The sequence below is a fragment of the Hevea brasiliensis genome, chromosome 4, assembly GCF_030052815.1.
Source record: "Hevea brasiliensis isolate MT/VB/25A 57/8 chromosome 4, ASM3005281v1, whole genome shotgun sequence".
Taxonomy (NCBI): Eukaryota; Viridiplantae; Streptophyta; class Magnoliopsida; order Malpighiales; family Euphorbiaceae; genus Hevea; species Hevea brasiliensis.
Window position 1 is genome coordinate 23,483,725 of NC_079496.1, and position 24,612 is coordinate 23,508,336.

The 24,612-nt window shown below is 32.9% G+C and overlaps 1 protein-coding gene and 1 pseudogene across 1 annotated transcript; both read right to left on the reverse strand.

Moving 5' to 3' along the window:
* Positions 1-8,072: 8,072 nt before the first annotated feature.
* LOC110634772 (zinc finger A20 and AN1 domain-containing stress-associated protein 8-like) lies at positions 8,073-8,988 on the reverse strand (annotated as a pseudogene).
* A 5,434-nt stretch (positions 8,989-14,422) lies between these two features.
* On the reverse strand, positions 14,423-14,794 carry LOC110634765 (uncharacterized). The gene has a single exon (XM_058146279.1). The coding sequence runs from the start codon at positions 14,792-14,794 to the stop codon at positions 14,423-14,425; it is 372 nt and encodes a 123-aa protein (XP_058002262.1).
* Positions 14,795-24,612: the final 9,818 nt, after the last annotated feature.

A 24,612-nucleotide genomic window follows, 5' to 3' on the forward strand; every position in this document is an offset into this window, starting at 1 on the left:
ATTTTCATCAAATGATTTAACAGTGTTATGCTAAGAAACAAGTTCTTGGGGTATTGAGTCCTGAACTTCTTGATACCCATGTGAACGCAACTGTCTGGAAATCAGTGGCCAAAGAGGAAGGAGGATTATGAGAAGGCATATGAGGAGAATGCTTGGACTTCCCTAAGAGCTTGTTTCTTAGCATAACACTGTTAAACCATTTGATAAAAATTGAGAACATGAGCAAAATTATTAGCTAATCAAGGAGAATGCTTGGAGGCTACTTGCTAAGGTTTCTCTCTTTGAAGCAAGATTCAAGGAAGTGAATGCTCTCATCTTTGAAGCAATTTCCTGTATCGATAATGGCAATGAGAATAATGCTTAGGACATGCTTGAGGAGAAAATTGGGAGAAAATATATTATGCAAGAACCCTCATAAGATGAGAATTTGAAAAGATTATGAGGAATTTGAGATTTAAAGAGATTTCAAAGGGAATATGAAGGATATTATGAGGAAATTGTTTTAAGCATAATGATGCGAATGGTCCAATAAACTTGAATCTTTTAGCCTCACCCACCAAACACACTGTCATTCTTAACTAGCATCCTTCCATAACCTTAACTCTACTAACTAATCTTTTAGCCCCATTGACTGAATGAATCTTCTAGCCCCACCACCAAACACATTGCAATCTTTTATTTTTCTCGGGAAAATTAAAAGAAGAAGAAGAAAGAGAAGGAAAAGGTGGGGGGATGGGGAGTTTAGCTTTATAAAAAACGGTGTAGTTTATGAGAAGAAAAAGAATTAGAAGAGGGAGAGGATGTGTGTGTGTTTATTGCATGAGAACATAAAAAAGAAAAATACATATTACATGTGTAAGATATGTATTTGGCAACTTATCCATTTTAGCACCATTTATAGCACGCTAAAGCACTTATATAGCACTTTCTTTGGTCATTCAGCCATAAGGTTCACTTGATAATACTTTTTTAAAGAAGAGGGACGAGATGGGATGATTTGAAAGATTGGGGTACAATGCGGCTTTTTTTTTTTTTTTTGAAACTTCAGGAGTGAATTTATGTATTAAACTTTTTTTTTGTGGGGTTTTAAACCGAATGATGGCAGAAGTATTCACTGGCTTAATTAGGATCATATGTGTGTGTGCAAGCAAGATGTTAGTATGGGGTTTCACAATTTTCATTGCTTCAATTTAGCAATTCATGGCTAGTAGGGTTGGATTTGGTCATTCAGCCATAAGGTTCACTTGATAATACTTTTTTAAAAATGGGGGGTGAGATTGGATGATTTGAAAGATTGGGGTACAATGAGGCTTTTTTTTTTTTTAATTTTTTAAGTTCAAGAGTGAATTTATGTATTAAACCAATTATTTTTGGTAGGGTTTTAAACCAAATAATGGCAGAAGTATTCATTGGCTTAATTAGGATCGTATGTGTGTGTGTGTGCAAGCAAGATGTTGGTGTGGGGTTTGGCAATTTTCATTGCTTCAATTTAGCAATTCATGGTAAGTAGGGTTGGATGATACATTCCAACCAAGTACTCTTCTTAGTTGCAAATTCTCAGGGACAAATATTTTGCTAGAGGGTATTTGTTTTGAATCTTTAGAGGGATATAATCCCAGTTTTTGTTGGAGTCATCTATTGCAATCAAAGGACCTGCTAAAGAAGGGTGTTAGATGGCGTGTGGAAGATGGTTTGGCTATAAATGTGTGGCGAGACCCCTAGTTATGTGAAAATGACAATTTTTTTGTTAATTTGCAAATGGTTGAGGGTTTGGATGATCTTAAGGTTAGGGACCTTTTATCTACAATTGGGACACATTGGGACTTTAATGAACTTCATGAATTGTTTTCTCAATCAGATATCCATAGAATTTCTAGAATTCCATTGAGTCTTCCATTGGGATATTTTGCCAAATCTAGATTTCCAAGAGCTTGTTAGGATATTTTGGTCTTCTAATTGTTGCTGATATGGGCTATTTTAAATAGCTCTTTTTTTAATCTTGTATGTTTAGCTAATCCAGATGAGGTTGCTAACTCCTCCACGACCACTTAGAGTATTTGGAGTTATATGAACTTTGTCATTTAGTAAGGTAAGGTTAGTAGTTTGGATGATCTCATCCAAATTGCTGCAAGTGCTTTAAAAGAGTGGAGTGATGCTCAAGGAAAAATTTCTAGTTCATCTTCTTCATTATGAAATATTGGTAGCCTTCTATCTTGGATTAAACCAATGCCCAAGTGATGTTTGGTACCTGTATTTTGGGTGAAGTCCATAGCACTGAATTCGGTCTTCTTGTTGAGGATTGCAAGAAGTTGTTGAGCCATGGGTCTAAGGGTTATAAAACAAGTCAATTTGGTTGCTCATTCTTGCTATGATAGCCTTATTGCATATTAGTCCCTATATTTAGAGAAATACTCCAAGTTTATTATGTAATGTACTTAATTCTTATTTAATTAGCCATGTTTTTTCACTTAATACTATAGATCAGAGGTTGAATGTTTCAGGATAGGTCTATTGACCTAGGTTTAGTTGGATCTATTCTGTTAAATATTTCCTAAATTTATTTATAAAGATATAATTTTCAAAAAAATGTTAACATTTATTTGTTTTTATTCCATTTGGCTTGTCATTTAAATTTTGTTTAAATTGCAAAATAACATTTTAGATTTAGTAAAAAGTAATACCTTGATGTTACTCTTCTTTAGCCAACCACGACTTTTGGGCTAGCACGATCTGGCCATGCTTACATGGCTTAAAAATTTATATCTAACAAATATAAAATGAAATATGAATGAATTAAAAATAAGAGAAAGAAAAGAAAAAAAAAAACATAATAAAGTCCATGATTGTAGGCTCTCCTTAGATACTCTTTTGCTATAGAAGACTCAAACTCCACTAGGATTTTTATAAATCCTTTATTCCAAGCTAGCATTAAGCCCTGAATTCAAATAGATCCCACAACTTTTCTTACCAAACTCGTTTGTTTACTAAGGTTATAGTCCCCTGTAACCCATTTGACAGATTCATCTTGTATGGTTCCTCTTGCTTCTCGCATATACAACTGTTATAACAAGCACGCAAATTTAAGGCACACACACAAATCGCACAATTACACAATATTGAAAAGAGAAGAAGAATAACATAGAATTTAACGTGATTCAACCGTAAGGTATACGTCTACGGGCAAGACAAGAGAAAAAAAGTTCCACTATGATGAAAAGAGCAAGGTACAATCAATCAAAACTCTCAAACCCTAACCCCAGTGTTTTTCCCGAATATCTCACAACTCTATCATAAAGGGAATATTATAATATTTATACTAGGCCATACAGCGGGGCAGCCCGTGCCCTCCACTACCACCACTGATCTCACTTTTTATCCCAATCGGGTCGCAATGCGAAACTCTTGGGTTGGGTCACAATTCGGGTTCATGAAAAAATATATCCGAAATTCAAAGCCACAAATATAACAATTCTTCCCCTTAGCTTGAATTTCTTCTATCATAAACAAAATAACCATAAAACACTCTGTCTTGCTATATGCCCTCGCAAGGGTATTAATGAGAATTACAAACACCAACCAAGTCTAGGCAATGCTTAAACTTGCTGACTGGGACTCCCTTGGTCATCATATCTGCTCGATTATCATGTGTAGAGACTTTCTGCACAACTATAGTCCCCTGAGATACAATGTCTTGAATGAAGTGATATCTGACATCAATGTGCTTAGTTCGCTCATAGTACATCTGATTTTTTGTGAGATGTATTGCACTCTGGCTGTCACAAAATACTGTTGCCTTATTCTGTATCAGCCCAAGATCACCCACCAAACCTTGTAACCATAAAACTTCCTTTACTACTTCTACTAAGGCCGTATATTCAGCCTTTGTGGTAGATAAAGCAACTGTAGCTTGCAATGTTGCCTTCCAACTGATAGCACTTCTAGAAAGAGTAAACAAATAACCAGTAAAAAATCTCCTCTTGTCTAAGTCCCCTATAAAATCTGAATCCACATAGCCAACAACTGTATCACTCATCTTGGCCCTATCAAATGTTAGACCAACATCTATAGTACCCTTCAAATACCTCAAAATCCATTTCACTGCATGCCAATGCTCTTTCCCAGGACATGCCATGTATCTACTCACAACACTAACTGCATGTAAAATGTCAGGTCGGATGCATACCATAGCATATATGATGCTACCAATAGCACTTGAATAGGGAACACTAGACATGTGCTCAATCTTCTCATCTGTTTTTGGTGACATGTCTGTAGATAACTTGAAATAGGCAGCAAACGGAATAGTCACAGGCTTAGCATTATTCATGTTGAAACGCTTAAGCACTTTCTCAACATAGGCCTGTTGAGACAAGAAAAGCTTCCCAACACTTCTATCCCTGGTAATTTCCATTCCCAATATCTTCTTTGCAGCACCCAAATCCTTCATCTCAAACTCATCACTCAACTGCTTTTTTAGAATGTTAATTTGTGACATGCTTTTAGCAGCAATAAGCATGTCATCCACATACAACAATAAATAAACAAAGGAATCATTTGAAAGCTTCTTATGATACACACAACTGTCACATGAACTACGATTAAAGCTATTACGAACCATGAATGTATCAAATCTTTTGTACCACTGGCTAGGAGATTGTTTCAAACCACATAAAGATTTCTTAAGCAAGCAAACATAGTTTTCCATATCTGGAATGAAAAATCCCTCAAGCTGACTCATATAAATTTGCTCCTCTAACTCACCATGCAAAAATGCTGTCTTCACATCTAGTTGCTCAAGCTCTAGATCATGAAGAGCAACCATAGCAAGTAAGACTCTGATAGAACTGTGCTTCACAACTGGAGAAAACACTTCATTAAAGTCAACTCCCTCCCTCTGAGTAAAGACTTTTGCTACCAATCGTGCCTTATATCAAGGTGCTTCAACTCCTGAAGTGCCTTCCTTTTTCTTGAATACCCATTTGCAACCTATCACTTTTTGTCCCTTAGGTAATGTTACAAACTCCCAAGTCTGATTCTTGTGAAGAGATTCAATTTCTTCACTCATAGCACCAACCCACTGATCTGCATCTAAACAAGAAATAACTTCTCTATAATTATTGGATTCATGCACATCAACTGTCTCAACAACTGACAAGGAAAATGCAATTAGATCTGCATATGCATATCTCTGCAGTGGTCTAATCTATCTTCTCTCTCTGCTAGTTGCAATGCCATATGCTTCCTATTGCTGTTGCTCAGGTGCATCCTCTTGTTGATCAGGATCTTGCACCTCATCCTCTTAATCACTGGACTGAACTGTTGAAGTATCAATATCAAGCTCCTCCTATTCTCTGACACCGTAATCTGATTCTGCTATTGACTTCTCTCTCTAACTATCCAATGAAGCAGACTCATTTAATGTTAGATCCCTGCTGATAATTAATCCTGGAGACTTTGGATCATTGCACCATAACCTGTAGCATTTCACTCCAGATGCATACCTTAGAAATATGCATTTTCTTGCCCTCGGCTCAAGCTTAACATCTCTCACATGAGCATAAGTAGGGCAACCAAATACTCTCAGTTGAGAGTAATCAGCAGGTGAACCAGACCAGATCTCAAAAGGAGTTTTACACTCAATAGCTGTAGATGGAGATCTATTAACTAAGAAACAGACTGTATTCATTGCTTCAGCCCAGAAATCCTTTTCCAATCCTGAATGTGAGAGCATGCTTCGTGCTTTATCACAAAGCGTTCTGTTCGTGCGTTCTGCAATATCATTCTGTTGTGGAGTCCTTGTACAAATGCGATGTCTCACTATACCTTCATTGTTGCAGAATGTATTGAATTCACGATTGCAAAATTCCAACCATTATTAGTTCTAAGACGCTTGACCTTCTTTTCTGTCTACTTCTCAATCATCGTTTTCCACTTTACAAAGGTTGAAAATGCCTCATCTTTTGTTTTCAGAAAACACACCCACACCATCTGAGAGTAATCATCAATCAAGGTCATGAAGTACCTAGCACCGCTCTTGGAAGGAATTCTATTAGGACCCCATAGATCTTAGTGGATATAATCCATCATTCCTCTAGTCTTGCGCACTGCCTTTTTATCGACCTTCACCCTGGTCTGTTTGCTAAACACACAGTGTTCACAAAAGTCCATAGATTCTGTTTTCTGCCCGTCCAACAAATCCCGCTTGCTTAACACAGATAATCCTCTTTCACTCATATGACTAAGACGCATATGCCACAATTGAGTTTGATTCTGATTATTGCTTCCGGATGCTATTGCAGCTTCTCCTGAAACTATACTGCCCTGAAGAAAATACAATCCTGAAATCAAACTGCTCTTCATGAGTACCATAGAGCCTTTGCATACTTTAACAACTCCATTCTCTGCATGGTATCTGAATCCATGAGAGTTAATTGTCCTAAGAGAAATCAGGTTCCTCTTTAGTCCTGGAACATGCCAACACTCTATAGTTCTGACAACGCCATCAAACATCCTTAATCTAATGTTACCAATTCCTTCAACAGATAATGCATGATCATTGCCCAGAAACACCTTGCCACTCATCTGTTTGTAAGTGACAAACCAGTTTCTGTGTGGACACATGTTTTAAGTAGCACCAGTTTTAAGAATCCAAGAATTTTATCCATGATCTAAACTCACAGATAAAATTTCTCTAGCACTGTCATCACCATCAGAATCAATAAAACTATCAACCACATTCGCAGAACTTTCTGGTTGCTTTCCCTTTTTATTTTTCAACTTGGGACAGTCTCTCCTGTAGTGACCTTACTCCCCGCACTCAAAACAGTTAGCGTTTTTCATTCTTGACTTAGATCTGGCCTTAGATTTCTTTCTGCTAGAAGAACCCTCCCTTGAATGTGTTCTTCCTTTGCTCACCAAACCTTCCCCCTCAAATCTTTCTCTATTATCTGGAAATTTCTTTTTCAACTCCTTCAATTTTAGAGAATTACTAACATTGTCTAGTGAAATACTGTCTTTTCCATACAACAAAGTATCAACAAAAGTTTCATAGGAATGTGACAAAGAACATAACACAATAAGGGCCTGATCCTCACTATCGATCTCAATATCAATATTCTTCAGGTTCATAATGATTGAATTGAATTCATCCAGATGTTCTTTAATGGACGTACCTTCGCTCATTCTTAGATTGTAAAGCCTTTTCTTCAGATACAGGCAGTTGGTCAGTGATTTGGCAGAGTACAACTCCTCTAATTTCTTCCATGCCGCAGATGCTAAGCTTTCACTAGCAATCTCGCGTAGAACATTATCAGTTAAACTCATGAAAATCACACTCAAGGCTCTCTCCTTTAGATCTGCCTTCTCCGCCTCTTTTATACCTTCTGGAAAGTTATCCTCGATTGCCTTCCATAGACCTTGTAGGATCAAGGAAGATTTAATTTTAATCTTTCACAGACTAAAACTCGATCCACCATCAAACTTCTCCATCTCATATTTCATTGAAAACGATGCCATCTGTAAACCCTAGATTTTGAGCACAAAGCTCTGATACCAGTTTGTTATAATAAGCACGCAAATCTAAGGCACACACATAAATCGCACAATCATATAGTATTGAAAAGAGAAGAAGAATAACATAGGATTTAATGTGGTTCAACCGTAAGGTCTACGTCCATGGGCAAGACGAGAAAAAAATTTTCACTGTGATAAAAAGAGCAAGATACAATCAATCAAAACTCTCAAACTCTAACCTCAATGTGTTTTCTGAATATCTCACAACTCTACCATAAAGGGTAGAATATTACAATATTTATACTGGTCCATACCGCAGGGGCAACCTGTGCCCTTCGCTACTACCACTGATCTCACTTTTTATCCTAATTAGATCGTAGCGCGAAACTTTTGGGTCGGGTCACAGTTCGGGTCCATAAAAAAATATATCCAAAATTCAAAGCCACAAACATAACAACAACAATATAGAAGGAAACTTGCTAAGATACTTAACCAACTCATAAGCCTCAATTACAAAATGATCATCGTGTTTTAGTACATGAAACTTTACACCATTTGATTTAGATCTTATAAAGCTTTTCAGCCTTGACAATGGGGATGGCTTTTACTGTAGCCTCAGGTGCAGCATTGTGATAATCAAATGGGCAATCATGTTTGTCCGAATAGCAATGAGATGCACAAAAAATGTTGCCACATTGACATTTGAGCCAAACCATTCCTTGCATGTGCTGCATCGGCTTGGACCTTCATTTGGCTTTAGCTTAAAACTCTTCCCCAATCCTGAAGCATAGAAGACTACATTGAGATGGTATTTGACCCTAAGCTCTATTTGGATAGAGTGAAGGAAGGGTAGGAATGGGCAAGTAGGGGGAAGAAAAAGAGGGTTACAGGATAAAAAAAATTTAATGTTTGGAAATGGGTGAATTAATGGAAAGGTAAAGAGAATTGATATATATTCTTTATGGTTGAGAAGAGGTGAGGAAATTGTAAATTGGAGGAGTATAATAAATAAATAGTTTATAACTCTCACCTCCCCATCCTTGCAATCCAATTTAGGGAGCCTAAAAAAATAAATAAATAAAAATAAGATTTGAGGGTAAGGGAGGGTAAGGCTTACCCTTACTTATACTTACCTTCCATTAACTCATATCTTTTCAAACAAGGATACATAAGTTACTTAAATTTTCTTATCTTTATTAATCCCTCATTCACCATCATCCAAATAGACCCTATGATGAGTTGAACATCAATAATGTCAATAACAGGAGGTTGTTCCACATTGTTGCTTAATGATACACTAATAATATTTTCGGTGGATGATGCAGTGAGCTTAGCTTGCTCCTGCTTCAACAACATATCTTTATGGCAGTTGGAACACATGTTCATTATGGCTGCACTTCCACAGAAGCCATAATTGTTAATACACAAAATTGGGCATTCACGAGGAGCTTAACATCTTGGCTCGTCATGGTCCATCTTTTACCTCTCTTGAATAAATGATTCCTTGGACTAATCTCTTAGCTCAAAACTACATTAGGTAAGACCATATCGCAGAGGAGGGAGAAAGAGAAGAGCAAAGCCAAAAAGAGAAAGATGCACTTGGTGACTTCCTTTCTCTATGTGAGAGAAAGATTTCTAAAGTTTTCTAGTTCTATGTGGTCTTAGGTGGTTTTTTTTTAATTATCTTTAAAATTTGTTAAATGTTAAAAGTAATTTTAAATTTCTTATAAAAAAATATTTTTAATCCACGTAAGCATGTAATTGACAGTGTAAGGAGGAAAGTAGGTGAAAAATGAGTTAAATCACATGATATTCCTTTAAAATTTCCATGCTATTAGTTAATGGCTAAGCTTTAATTTATCAATAGCAAAATCTAAAAGTCAATAAATTGAGCTATTAAAAACATATGGTAAAAAAAAAAAAAACCTTTTCTTTTTGAATGCCATATTTCAAAGCAATTTGGTAAATTGCATCAAGGATTACCAAAGTAGTCACTGATTTAATTATGGTCACAAAATTAATTTATTAATATTCAATTACTAAAATTTAATTTTAATTCTGTTAGTCTAACTAAACAAAATTTGGTTAGTCATTGTGCAATAATTAACATGATATTTTTTTTTTATTGTTTTCGTAAGCTTGTCTCAATCCATTTGAGGCTTATATCAATTTATAATGATTCTCTTATAATTTTTAACTTATTAAAAGAGAGCAAAAAGTTAATTTTTTGGATTCCATATTGTTTGAAATAGATAGATTTTCATTCATTGATTGATCATAACTTGTTTAATTAGACTTAATTGAAATAAAATAAAAATTTAGTGACTAAATTATAATAAAATAACCTCTTAGGAACATAATAAAGTTCAGTGACTAATTAAATAATCATGCACTCTATATATTGCCAAAACCCAATATTGTTTTATTCCCATGCTTGTTTGCTGCATATGGTTCAATTTTCCTACTAGCCATTAATCCATATCGCAATCCTAGCCGTCAGACTTTCAATGATATAGGTATTGCGCTTAACATTCAATGAAATAGCTTTTTGCACTTGAGTGGTGGAGCGAAGAAGGAAAAAAAAAAGACCTACACCAAGGCCTTTTTTGGTTTTGGGTACTCAGGTTGTGTCAATAATGATGAGCTTGTTGGACCATTAGGAATATAAATTGTATCTCTAGCACAAGTCATCTTTTCGGCATAATTTTCAAATCAAAACATATAAAGTCGATGATCTCTATCTGTTGAATAGATCACGAGAGGAAGCATGAATGTCACTATGAGGAGTGGTATGTTAGGGGTCTTATTGTTGGTCTGAGAAATCTCGAAGGTTTCAATGCCATTTGAGCTCTACCTCTCAACTCTCTCTGCCATTCATAGGGAAATGCTCTGAGTTTTCATATGCTTGAGACTTTGGTTGCTAGTTGGAAGTTTGATTTTCACGAGTTCTTTGTGTTTTCTCCTAGTTGGTGTTTTGGAGTTTTGGGTGGCACTGTTATTGCTCTTGAAGCTAGCTAAGGTTTTGTTGTTGGAGGCCTTATGCCTTATTTGTTTTAGGGTTAGTTTTATTTGGGCCTCAATCTTTTTTTTGTGTTTGTTTCTATGGCCTTTGGTTTGGGTTTGGTTTTTAAGGCCTTAATATGCATTAAACACACTTTATTAATAAAATTTATCTTTGGACCAAAAAAAAAAAATCCCACCATCAATAGTATACCGTAATGATATGTATTCGATAGAAAATTTGATTATATTATATTGCATTATGACCTATTAAACACATTATGAAGACATAGAAAAAGTTGTTTCTTGCTGAACCAATTTAAGTCATTCTCTACCAAGATTCCAAAAAAGTTTGCTGGACGCAATCTTTTTCACGAATCAGTTCTGTAAAGAGCAACGCAAGCTTTAAAGGAGTTATAGGACAAAGAGATGAAGTGAGAAAAGATTTCATGTTTGGAAGGTTCAGGGCAGCAACCTCCTTCGCACATGGTGGTGCCATGTGCAGTGATTGGAGATCATATTACACAAACACCACGTGGCATTTCTGCACTTTTTTTTATATATCTTTTTAATATTTTGGATTTATTTTATTCAATTTATGGGCCCACATGTCATACTTTTTAATCATTTAATAGCACTGTTTAAAATATATCTGATTTTACAATAACAAATTGAGTTAATTTTATAGTATGGGAACTTAATTGGAAAAAAAAACAAATGTTTGTCCCAAATTAATATCCTGGATAAAATTCAACGCCAAAATTGATTGTTCTGCTACTGATTAAGTTGTTTGATGCACTTAGTGGGCTGGCTATATCACAAATAGAGGTATATTTTATATTTAATTAAATATTTATATAAATAATTAAAATAATAAATATTTAATATTTAAAATTTAAATTTATCAAAAATATTATTTTTTAAATTCAAATTCAATTAGCTAAATACCCATAAAAATACTATCCCTAATCTTTTTGTTTCAATAAGTTAAAAACTTTCCATTTAATCTCATTTAACTATAACTTCTGAAAGAAAAAAGTCATGTGACACAAGCAATTACTCCTAGAGAGTGGGATTGATTTTTTTTTTCCGCCTAATTTGTTGAGAAAAAATAATATAAAATATTATTTTGTATTTTTTATACAATTAATTAAAATTAAAAAATCAACAAAATCCTATTTTTTATATTTGTCGCCCTTCTCTCTCTTCCACCTTTCTCATTCACAGATTCAGAATTGAGACCAGAGAAAAGGAAAAATCTCAGTAGCCAATTACCTTTCTTCTTCCATTGCCACTTGCATCTCCTCATTAGAGCCAAAATCCGAAGCACAATAACAAAAAAAAAAAAAAAAAAAAAATCTCCACCGCCGTTTGGCTTAGCCATGCAGAGACATTGATAAGCAGCACCCGTAAGACCATTTTTCACTTCACCGCCATTGACACCATCGCTCTCTCCTCCCCCACTAGAAATCAAAACTTCATTTTAATTTCTCCTCCACTATTTATTCATACCCTCAAGATAATCAACCCCAAAACAGACTGGAAATCAGTAGGAAATTAGGATCAAGAGTTGTGCAGATAAATGGATTTCCCTGGTGCTCTCTGATGAAAAGAGTCATTTGACAAAATTTTGGTGGCTTGGTTTTGCTTCAAGCTTGAAATTGACGAAATTTGAGGTGGAAAAGCTCAAATTTGTTCTTTGAAGCTTAATCATTGTTCCTCAATTATGTATATTTTTCAATACATGATTCAATTTCTCAAATTTAATTTTATTTACTCTATCAATTTAACCGTTAAAAGGAACAATGAAAGATAAAAATATTAATAATGATAAAAACTCAGTACGAAAGCTTTACGAAAAAAAAAAGAAAAATTGATATAAAAATAATTAATTAATATATTGTAGAAGATAACAGATCAAATTATAGATTAAATAATAATTGTTTTTTAATTTTTGCCGCCATTTTTCAACTTTGGCGTTATCATATTTTTGACACTTAATTTAAATTTACTATCAAAAAAATCTCTCAACTTTCATTTAATGTTACCAAAATCCCTCTTGCCAGATGTCAAAAGCACAATTCATCTCGGTCCTCCCTACTTCGACAACTTCTTCTCCCGTCTCTTATGAATTGGAGGCAAGTTCGTGGCTAAGGCTAAAAGTTGCTTCCTAAAGTGCGCCATTTCTTGTGGCGATTTCTATCTGATATTCTGTTCTCACCCTGCTTAATTATGTTATCCCGTCCGGGTATGGATGTCCCTGAGATCTACTTACGATGTGGTCTGGCTGAGGTGACACTACTCCATGTCTTTCACACTTTGATTGGGAGCAAGTTTTTGAAAAGGTAGGGTAGCGTCTTTTGTTTATATATATATATATATATATATATATATATATATATATATATATATATATATATATATATATATATATATATATATATAATGAAGATAAATGGAGAAAGGTAAGATTCTTACGTCAGTGTCTCAACTAACCAAATTGAAGTATTAAGAAGGTTTTTGTAAATTAAACATTAGTTATTATCATTTCTTAACTTTTAATACCTTTGATCTAACAACCATTTATCGTACTTTTCTCTCAAATAATATAATATTTATATTACTTTACCTTCTTTTACTTTAAAAAAAATCTTATCTTACCTCGTTACACTCTCATTTCAAATAAAGTGTTCATGAATATTACGCTTGAGGTGTTTGATTATTGTCCCCTTTAGAGTTAAGAGTATGATTGTGTGCAGCTCCCCTCTACTCTTACAGCTTGTTTGGAAAGAAATTTTTGAAGTTAAGAGTTGGATTTTTACTTGTTTGTTTGGAAGGAAAGTTTTCTAAAAGAGATAAGGTTTTTGAAGGTTTTAAAACCTTCAAAATCATAATCTTTCCGACCCGCTAAATTGGTGGGTTGGCTACCTGGGATTTGGCTTATGCAGTAATCCTAATGCGAAACATATGGTGAGAGAGGAATAATCTTGTTTTTGGCAAGCCAGTAAAGGATACAGATGTTGTTGTTGGGGTGTCTTGTCAGCAATATGCAGAGTGTCCCACGCTACTTGCTCAGGTTCCTACTCTGCGTAATGGGTCAGTGAGACTGGATATTGTGGTGTCACTAGGAGATGTAATTGTTTTTCACTGGCAAACGACTTACGGGTATCTAAGAGGTTTAGATAACGTAAGGCTTTTCTCTCCTCTATGGCCTATGGATTGCAATTGATTGTGATTTTCATCAAGTATTGTTGGAATGTTATTCTAAATTAATGTCTCATTGATGCCATTCATGATCCTGCTCTGTTCTTACTTCTCTGTAGCTCATTGTTGACGATATTCTCCATTGCATGTCACAGTTTTGTTCTGTTGTTTTCCATTAGGCCAAGCCATAAACATATCAAGAAATTCCAATAATTAATAGTTCAAACAAGATGAGACTGGTCATTAATTTAACTAAAAGGATCAAAAAAACAAATTATTAAGTAATTGAACAAAGATAGAACTGGTTGTAAGTAATAACTCCTTTTAACTACAAATCACATAACAAAACATCCATCTTCACAACAAAATCAGGAAGAATAATATTAGTTTCTTCCATAAAACAAAGCCTTCATCTTCCGACTAAAGATATGCCGTTCCATAGATATCACACCATATATATATATATATATATATATATATATATATATATATATATATATATGCTCTTTATACAAAATATAAGCATCTAGTGACTGAACTCATACTACTCACCTGTCAGACAAATCAGATTAGAGTTTTCTCTCCCCCAATCCCCCTGCTCAAGAAAAGAAAAAAAAACTTATACTGCAAACCCTTTTACTTGAAAGAAAGGAAGGAAAAAAAAAAAGTAAATAACTAATATATATACCTTTGAAAACCATCATCATCATCTGGTGATTAGAGGAAACCAACGTTCATGGAAAGAAGACTGGTAAGAGATCATGAAGAGAAGAAAAACAAGCAAAAGAGCAACACCCCAAGGAGAACCTCCTGCTCTGTGAAGAGAATCCCTCTCTGGGAAAGGTATAAAGAGGAACCCACTTGACAAGCAGTGAACAACAAGCAGCAAAAGGAGAGGAGAGAACATGAGAAAGAGCTTCACTTGGTTGATAAAGTCTTCAAACTTGGACTCATAGTTTATGTACCATGAAAAGCCTAATGTGAAGATGAGTATGGTCACGAAAAGGCATAAGTGGAAAGGCATAGAGAGGTAGGAGATGTAGTCCAGATAAGAATGTTGGTTGTAGTACCTAGCCATGGTTACTGCTTAGAGAAGAAGTGATTGCTAGGGATATGCAACTTTATGTGCAGAGAGATGGGCAACTTTTGCTTGGAATGTTTGATTTATAGAATACACTGGTTTGATTCTGAGAGTAAAGTTGTTGCAGTAGGCTTGGGTTTTATAGGGAGCTGAAAGAGAAAATTTTTAGAATAACCGAGAATTTAATAATGGAAGTTTGAAGATTCAATGATTTGAAATATATTTTAATTTACTTAGAAAAAGAAATTGGATATAAATAGAGAATAATTGGCTTTTTAGATTTTCTGGACCACCAAATAAAAAAAAAAAAAGGTAGTCCCTAGCCGTTGAAAGTATAATGGCATGTCTATTTCTTTAATTTTGTAAATAAAGAAAGGAAAAATTATTTAATAAGGCTAATTATTTAGTTTTTTATTTTTAAAAAATATATTAAATAATCTTTATATTTTTAGTTGTCTACTTTTTAATTTCTCTATTAAGTTTAAATGAAATTTTTTATTAGTAAATAGGTTAAAAAAGGGTAATTTTTAAAATTTTTTAAGATTTAAAAAATAAAAAACTTATATAATTATATTTTTAAAATTTTAAGGATTGAATAAAATTTAAACTAATGTTTAAAATGATTGAAAAAATAAAAAATAAATGAAGTAAAAATATAAATATTAATCAATATAATTAATTTGATAAAATAAAAAAAATAAATAATAATTTGTCCAAAAAACAAAGGAATCAGTGTATGTACCAATGGATGCCACAACAAATCTAAGATTAAGCCCATAAAAATAAATAATTGTTTAAGTTGTTAATAATTATTTTAAACATTAAAATAATTAGATATTTGAAAAGAATATTAATTATTTTTCTTGCGTAAAATATATATATAAAATATAAAACCCTCATTAATTTTATATGTTGGAAATTAAAAGATCAATTATTTTAGGATGCAATTAATATAAATTTAAAATTATATAAAAATGAGTTTAATAATTAATAAATTAAATCTTTATATTAATATGTATAAATTAACCAAAATGTTTTTATAAAGGGCATGAATTTATAAGTTAATATTTAATTTCATAATTAATTAATTTATTTTTATATGAATTTAAATTCTCTATAATTGCATCTTTTATTTTAAGTTAAAAATTAATTAAAATGAAAAGAGAATGGGTTGTGTGGATTAAGATAAATCATTTTCAAGGCAGTGTGTGTGTGGGGCCTTTTTTCGCGATTCTAAGGATAATTCAGGGTCGGTGGGAATTTATCAAGGTGCAGAACACGGAAACGCAGTTAATAAAATGTGGACCAATCAAACAGCGCAACGTGTAACCGACCATGGAAAGGAGGAAAAGAATATTGGAGAAAAAGCTAGAGATCGATGTGAAGGAAAAAAAAAAAAATAGTAAATAAATAAATTAATTAAATTAAATGAAAACATAACTATATTAAAAATTATTTAAATATTATTAAAAATAATTTATAAAATTTATTATTTTAATATTCGAATACTGACAGAAGTATGATAAGTCTTTGAGCTTGGACTTCCCAATATGAATATTTCAAGACTGTAGGGGGGAGATATTAAATTTTTCAAAATAATTTTAATTAATTAATATATTTAAAAATATCAATGCCCAAATATATATTATTGGAAAAAGTTTTGTTTGGAGGCGATGGTCCATCTCGCCTTTGTTAGCCTTACTTTATTATCTTTTTTTTTTCTTCCTTTTTTTTTTTTTTGAATTAAAGAAGCTAACTCATGAAGGGGATGCATGTGATCCTGTTGCTTGCTTTTAGAATTAAACTGTTCATAGAATTTTCTCTGTTGATTAATTTAATGATTTAATCAATTAAATTGACAAAAATATTATAAATAATTTAAAAAATTAAAACTTTTATTTATTTTAATAAATACATTCACAAATTAAAAACTTTTATTCTTAATAGTAAGCTTTTTGTTCTGATCCGTCCATACCTTTTTTATTAAGCTTTGAATTCCTTTTTCAATAAGCTTTTAATGATCAAAATACAATAAGTGTTTAAACGAGACTTGTTTAGGGGTTTATTTGACATTATTATCAGAATAAATATTAAAAAAATATTTTTTAAATATATTAATTAAAAAATATTAAAAAATAATTTAAAATTAAATTTAATAAATTTAATGATAAAAATATTAAAATAATAAAATATTTTTTAAAATTATTTTTTAATAATATTTAAAATAATTTTTATTCCTTTAAAAATAGTTTTAAGCCCCCCAACTTTAATGTTAAAAAGATACTTAACAAGAATTGTTCACTGTTCTATACGTTTGGATAAAGATGATAAAAATTTTCAAATTTTACTCGCTCCGCCCTAAATTCGATCAATTTTTTTTTGATTTCGCTTTGACCTCAATTTGTGTGGGACGGAGACAAAATTACCTTTTTCTCACCTCGAATTTTCGTAATCCGTCATGTGCAGTAATATATTATTATTTTTTATTAAAAAATAATTTATTTTTATATATTTAAATATTTAAATATTATAATTTTAATAAAATATATAAATATATTAAAATAATGCATAAAATTTACATTTCTAATTATATTTTATTTTTTAATAAATAAATTTATATTATATACTAATAAATTAAAATAAAAAAAAAATAAATAAAATGAAAAAAAATTTCTGTAAAAAAACCTGTTTCGCCCCCGCAACCCAACAGTAAATGCCCTACCTCGACCCCATACTCTTCGGGATGAGAATGAAAAGAGCAATCCCCGTCCTGTTGCCATTTCCACGTCGCTAGTCATTGCCTTAAGATACCTCTCAATCCAATCTACCTCTTTGAAACCCAACCGACGACCTCAGTCGGTCAATCTGATGATTCTTGATCTCATTGTTGCTTGCCCTTGCTGCCATTGTTGTTGTAGCTCAATTGGTTGATTCTTCCATTTTCCATCACGTAGGAGTAGTGGCAGGCAATGGGTCTACAGCTAGGTATGTCCATGATCGAAGAAAGAAATGGGTGATGGCAGATCAAGACTGATGAGGTATGGGTAAATATTATAGTTGCTACTCAACTTTATAAGTATTCTTATAAAAAAAAAATTTAATTTTTTTTATAAAACTTAATGAATTTAATTTGATTTCATAAAAATTCCTGTGATCGAAAATTAAAAGTTTTTATATTAACTTGTTAATTTATCAATTATTTTATAAATAAAATTACTTTATTTTATTAATTTCTTAAAAAAAAATGCATAAAATGGATTCGCATACTTTAGAAATAAAATAGTTAATATGTCAGTAGATTAAACTGAAAACTTTTAATTTCTTATCATGATGACTTTATGAAAATTAAATTCAAGTTTAGTGAGTCTATGAAAAGAATTAAAGCTCAGTACCTTTTATAAAAATACTAATAAAATTGAGTGACCGCATGTAATAATTACCCATTAGAAATTTTTTTTTCCCCATTTACTTTAACTATTTCAATTGCAATTAGTTATTAGCTATCAACAACAATTATCGGCTATCAGTTATCTGTTATAATGATCAAGCAGTTAAACTAAACAAACCTTAGTGGATAACTCCTAAACTACAGTCACTCAACTAATAGCTTAATTTGACATTTATTTAAAATTTAAATTCTAATTACTTTCATCATTTAAAAAAAAATAAAATATAGAAAACAATAAATAAATGTTGATTTTAAGTTTTTGATAGACTAAACTACTTAATTTATCGATATTTTGAGATCTCATATCGATTGTGGAGTGTGTGTGAGTGTGGGTTATATGGGAACAATAATTCTATTAAAATTGTCATGATTTTAATGATGATCCATTTCTATTACTAACCCATGTGTACACGCGTTCTATCTTTAAAAAAAAAATTACTTAATTTAAACTAACTATTTCAACAATAATAAGATTATAGAATTGGTAACATACAGTTAGTAAATAAAATACATATAATAGCTATAATAAATAAGTTATAAATTATTTTAATAAACAATGACATAATATGCATACAAATGTATAATGTATTTCAAAAACTCAACTCAACTCAACTTAACTAAGCATTTATCTCAAAAATTTGGGTCGGCTATATAGATTCGCTTTCTCCACTCTAAACAATTTTGGGTTAAATCCTCATAAATTTATAATGCTTTTAGGTCATGTTGTACTACTCTCCTCCAAATCAATTTAGGTCTACCCCTTTTTTTCTTTCTATCTTCTAACCTAATGTACTCTACTTGTCTAACTGGAGCCTCTGTATGTCTACGCTTCACATGACCAAACCACCTCAATCTCCCTTCTCTCAACTTATCCACAATTGGCACCACTCCTACCTTTTCTCTAATACTCTCATTACGGATTACGGACTTTATCTAGTCTAGTATGGCCCCTCATCCACTTTAACATTCTCATCTCTGAAACTCTTATCTTAGACGCATACGACTCCTTCAGTGCCCAACACTCACTACCATATAACATAGCCGGTCGTATGGCTGTATGGTAAAATTTTCCTTTCAACTTATTGGGAATCTTGCGATCACATAAGACTCCTGTGGCATGTCTCCACTTCAACCATCTGGCTTTAATCCTATGACTAACATCCTCCTCACATCCCTTATCTACTTGAAGGACTGAGCCGAGATATTTAAAGTGATTACTTTGGGACAGTATCACTCCATCCAAACTAACTCATTCCCTATCATCAGTTTGGCCTTCATTGAACTTGCAATGCATGTATTTTGTCTTCGTTCTTCTTAATTTAAAGCCCTTTGACTCTAAGGTCTTTCTACACATCTCTATATTTCTTCATCAAGCTTCTAATGAGAAAGATCGCTTCCATAATTGAACGACCGGGCATGAAGCCAAATTGATTGAGAGAGATAGAAGTATCATGACGTAGTCGATGCCCCATAACTCTCTCTCACAACTTCATAGTATGGCTCATGAGTTTAATTCCCCTATAATTTGAGCAACTTTGTATGTCTCCCTTATTTTTAAAAATATGTACTAAAATATTCCTCCTCCATTCATCAGGCATTTTCTTTGAGTGTAGAATCTTATTAAATAATTTAGTTAACCATTTACTCCCATATCTCCCAAACACTTCACACTTCAATTGGTATTCCATCGGGTCCACAGGTTTTACCCACTTTCATTCTCTTAAGTGCTTCATTTACTTCTAAAGATCTAATCCTTTTAGTATAATTCACATTCTTTTCTATCGTTCTATAGTCTATATTCATGTTATTACCATTTTGACTATTATTAAAGAGATCATTAAAATAATTTCTCCATCTTTCTTTAATGTCCTCATCTTTCACCAATATTTTTCCTTCTTTATCCTTAATGCACCTAACTTGATTGAGATCTTGACATTTCCTTTCTCTCCTCCTTGCTAATCTATAAATATCTTTGTCCCATTCTTTAGTTCCAAGTTTCTCATATAACTTTTCAAAGGCATGTGCTCTTGCTTGACTAACTGTCTTTTTTGCCTCTTTCTTTACTATCTTGTACTGTTCATATGCCTCATTATTATCACATTTAGGTAATTTCTTATACCATTCCCTTTTTCTTTGCACTGCCTTTTGTACTTCCTCATTCCACCACCATCTCTCTTTTGAGGGTAGTCCATGTCCTTTAGACTCTCTAAGTACTTTTCTAGCTACTTCTCTAATCTTTGATGTCATTTGTATCCACATATCATTGGCCTCCATATCTAGCTTCCATGCTTCGGACTCGAGAAGCTCATTTTTGAACTTCATTTGCTTTACTCCTTTGAACTCCCACCACTTTGTTTGAGCTATAATATTTCTTCTGACCTTACTTGAATTGTTCATAAACTTGACATCCAAGACCACTAACCGATGTTGACTTGTTAAAGCCTCTCCTGGAATGACCTTGCAATCCTTGCATAGAGCTCTATTTGTCTTCATGGTTAAGAGGAAGTCGATTTGGCTTCCATGTTGCCCACTTTTGAAAGTCACTAAATGTGACTCTCTTTTTATAAAGTAGATATTTGCTAGTATTAGGTCGTATGCCATAGCAAAATCCAGGATGCTTTTTCCCTCCTCATGTCGACTGCCAAAACCAAAACCTCCATGAACATTCTCATAACCTTGCCTATCACTTCCTACATGTCTATTCAAATCTCCACCAATGAAAACATTCTCTTCATTCGGCATGCTTTGCATTAAATCATCCATATCTTCCCAAAATCTTTATTTACTCTCACTATCTAGTCCTATTTATGAGGCATAAGCACTAACTATATTTATTGTTTTTCCTTCTAGTACTAGCTTTACTAGTATAATTCTATCTCCTACTCTTTTCACAGCTATTACAGTGTCTTTCAATGTCCTGTCTATGATTATGCCCACTCCGTTCTTATTTCTTTCCTTTCTAGTAAACCACGGTTTCTACCTTAAATTACCCACTTCCTTACTTTTTTCTCCTACCCATTTAGTCTCTTGAATGCAAGCAATACTCACCCTTCTCCTTTCCAAGGTATCTACAAGCTCTATTAATTTTCCTGTAAGTGATCCAACATTCCAAGTACCAACCCTGATCCTCCTCCTATCCTGTTCTTTCCTAATTGGTCTTCTTCTATGATATTTTCTATTGTTTTCTATGTCTATCTTGTGTTCTGCTCCACTATCTGTTTTACTATCAATCCTATGGACTAACTTCTTTACCCACACCCGTCCATGATGTGGGAACGCATACTCACTTAACACCACACTTGGGCTCCAGCATGGCGTGTCTGTGACACCCCTTGCCCGTCTAAAGTATAGCTGAGCAAGATATGCTGTACAGTGTACTAGAACATCATATTTTATATCATTTATTTTTATCCTTTCTTAATTTATTTCTTTTTGGTTATGAAGTACAATTTGTGAAATTTGTCTCATTTAAGTCATTTATTGAAATTATAAATTCATTTGAGTTTCGAAATTTTATAGAAAATCCGGTAGAGTGCCGGCTAAAAATGAATAAAATAGTTCTTTGGAACCTGTGAAAAATACTTCTAATACATTGCCAATCATTCTCAAACTCCATTATATCAACATAATCTCAATATTTCTCAACCATATTTCAAAAATTCTTCTATCTGTCATTCATTCATTTCACATGATAATCATGTACAAATCATAAATAAATACTAAATTTTCATTTATAAACACAAATTACAAATATTACAATTAATACCAAAATATATTACATGAGTTTCAACTATACATGAGAAAATAAAAGTTTAATTACAAAATACAAACAGTACAAAATACCAAAATGGGACCTAGTATCTTACCAATGCACTGTAGTCTGTAAGGTGACATGGACACTATGAAGATTTGTATACAAGTCTCACCCAGTCTGTGGTCTGCTAGGTTCTCTGGCCAAATCTTCAATACCTACGCATTGCAAACAGCGACGTGCTAAGCATAAAGCTTAGTGGTGCCAATAATACAAGAAAATATAATATGCAAATAAAAGTAAAAATTTCCTAGTTATTGTGCTTATAAGAAATAAGTAATTACTAACTTATTGTTTAGTCGAAGGCTAATTACATCTTATGATATTAACTCTTTCTAGCATTTTATTAATCGTTTTCCTGATGATTTTGAGCCTCTTTTTATTGTAATCATTCTTGTTTTTTATCTTGATATTTAATCTCCTTACTTCATTTAATAATCAATTCAATTACATTTATACTTTTCCATGCCCAAGTAACCTATACAAATTGACCGGACTAGATAAATGGGTAAACTAGCACAAAGTACCAGGTACCTCGGACCGTCACACCATCAGTCACAATGTGTCTCCCGGTGTGCAGACAAAATGGCTAATAAGCCATAAAAGCAATAAGGCATAAATCCAAGTATAACATCATAATCAGTATAGCCATAGGCTATAATATTACAGAATGGCATGAAGCCATACGCAGGACTACTATCAGAACCCTATTGGCATGCCAACCTATCCAAACCAATCACACTAGGCCTACTAGGATGTATTACAAAGTTATTCCTTGAATATTTGTACTTAACATGTAAGGTTACTATTCATTTGATCATTTAAGTCAAAATATTGACTTTCTTATATAATAGTTATATGAATTTTAATCACATAGATTTACCATATTTTGGTTCCCAAAAGTGTTGGCATTAGTTGCCAATCATTGCTTCTAGCCAATGGAGAATAAATAAAAAATTTCAGTTTTGGGTGTTAGAGTTAACTATTCCATTAGGCCATTCTACAGTGAGAATTTGGCCAAATGTTCTTCATCAAAGTTGTTCCTTATTGTGTCTAGTTACATTTCACTTTTGAATCACCCCATTTAGAGTTTTCTAGCTCAAGTTATGGCTATTTCACTATAACTGGTCGGATTGCCTTTACCCAGAATTTCTGGACAATTTTGGTTCTGCTAGATTTGGTAGTCCAATTTTGGCTAGTAATTTCATTTAGTTAAGTCTAGAATTTGAGTTTGTATTTTACATGAAAGTGTTCTAAATTGCCTCAGCTTTCCATTGGTATAAAGTTTAGGTCAATTGGACCTTTTTACACTGAGTTATGACCAAATGAATGAATACTGTTCATTTGGTCATTTTGCACAGGCATAATTGGTGCTACTTGGATTTGGTCAATTTTTAGGGTATCCTAAGTTTGTTTTCTAGTCAGAGTTCCTTCATCAAAGTTGTGTCATTATGTGTTTAATTACATGTCCAATTGGCCTTGCACTAATTGAACCTACACAACTCAAGTTATAGCTGTCCAAACTTGCTGGACTCACATCCAGACCTGCAGGTCACTCAAGGCAGCACACCCAACCTCAAATCCAAAGCTACAATTCACTTCAACTCCTCATTATACTCAACCAAATAGTCACTAATTGACCATTAGAACTTTCATTCACCAACACATGAGCAAAATCCAAATTTTGTGCCCTAAACCCTAACTCCAACAATCTCAATTCTCTATATACATACTATCCATGAATTAAAACACCAAAATCATGTTTAATGGCAGCCATACACAGCTATTATACAATCAAGTTGATGAAATCCTAAGGTACCCTAAGGCTATCGAAATTTCATGGGGCAAGTTCATACATCTTTAATTCATTTTTCATCAAATTTTCAACTTAACTTAACTTAGATTCATGCTTAGAAAAGAGTGGAAGCAAGAAAATTGGCACTAACCTTGTTGTGTGCCTACCCAAGCTTGACAAACTCCTTTGTTTTCACTTTTTTTGTTGCCCAAGTATTACTCTAGTGGTAGGGAAAATTTTTTTTGAAGGGAGGATGGGGTTTTAAGGTGAAATGGTGGGTGAACTCAAGCTTAAACCAAGGTTTTCCATGGAGTTTCTCTTCTCTTTCTCTCTCTCTAATATTTCGGCTGCCCAAGGTTGATGGTGGCTGCTGGATTTTTCTTTTTGTTTTTATCTTATTTTTTGTCCCTTTTATCTCTTAAGGTATTTTGTTAAGTGGTGATTGGGTGGAAATTCTTAATTACATAAGCATGATATCATAATTTCCAATTTAACTTCCTTTTCTTTCTTTTCTTTTTTACTTAATTTCAATTTAATTTGTAGTAATATTTATTCATATTTTATGTCATAATAATTATTTACTTAACTGGCCAAGTTGGTCAAAAATCATCTCTAAAGATGAAATGACCAAAATGTCCTCCGTTTGGCTTATTGAGCCAAAATCGTCTGTACCGATCTAAAAATTTTTCTAAACATTTTTTTGGCATTATAATGTCATCAACACCTCAATGACTCTTCTCTGGAGTCCCAAAAATTATTTC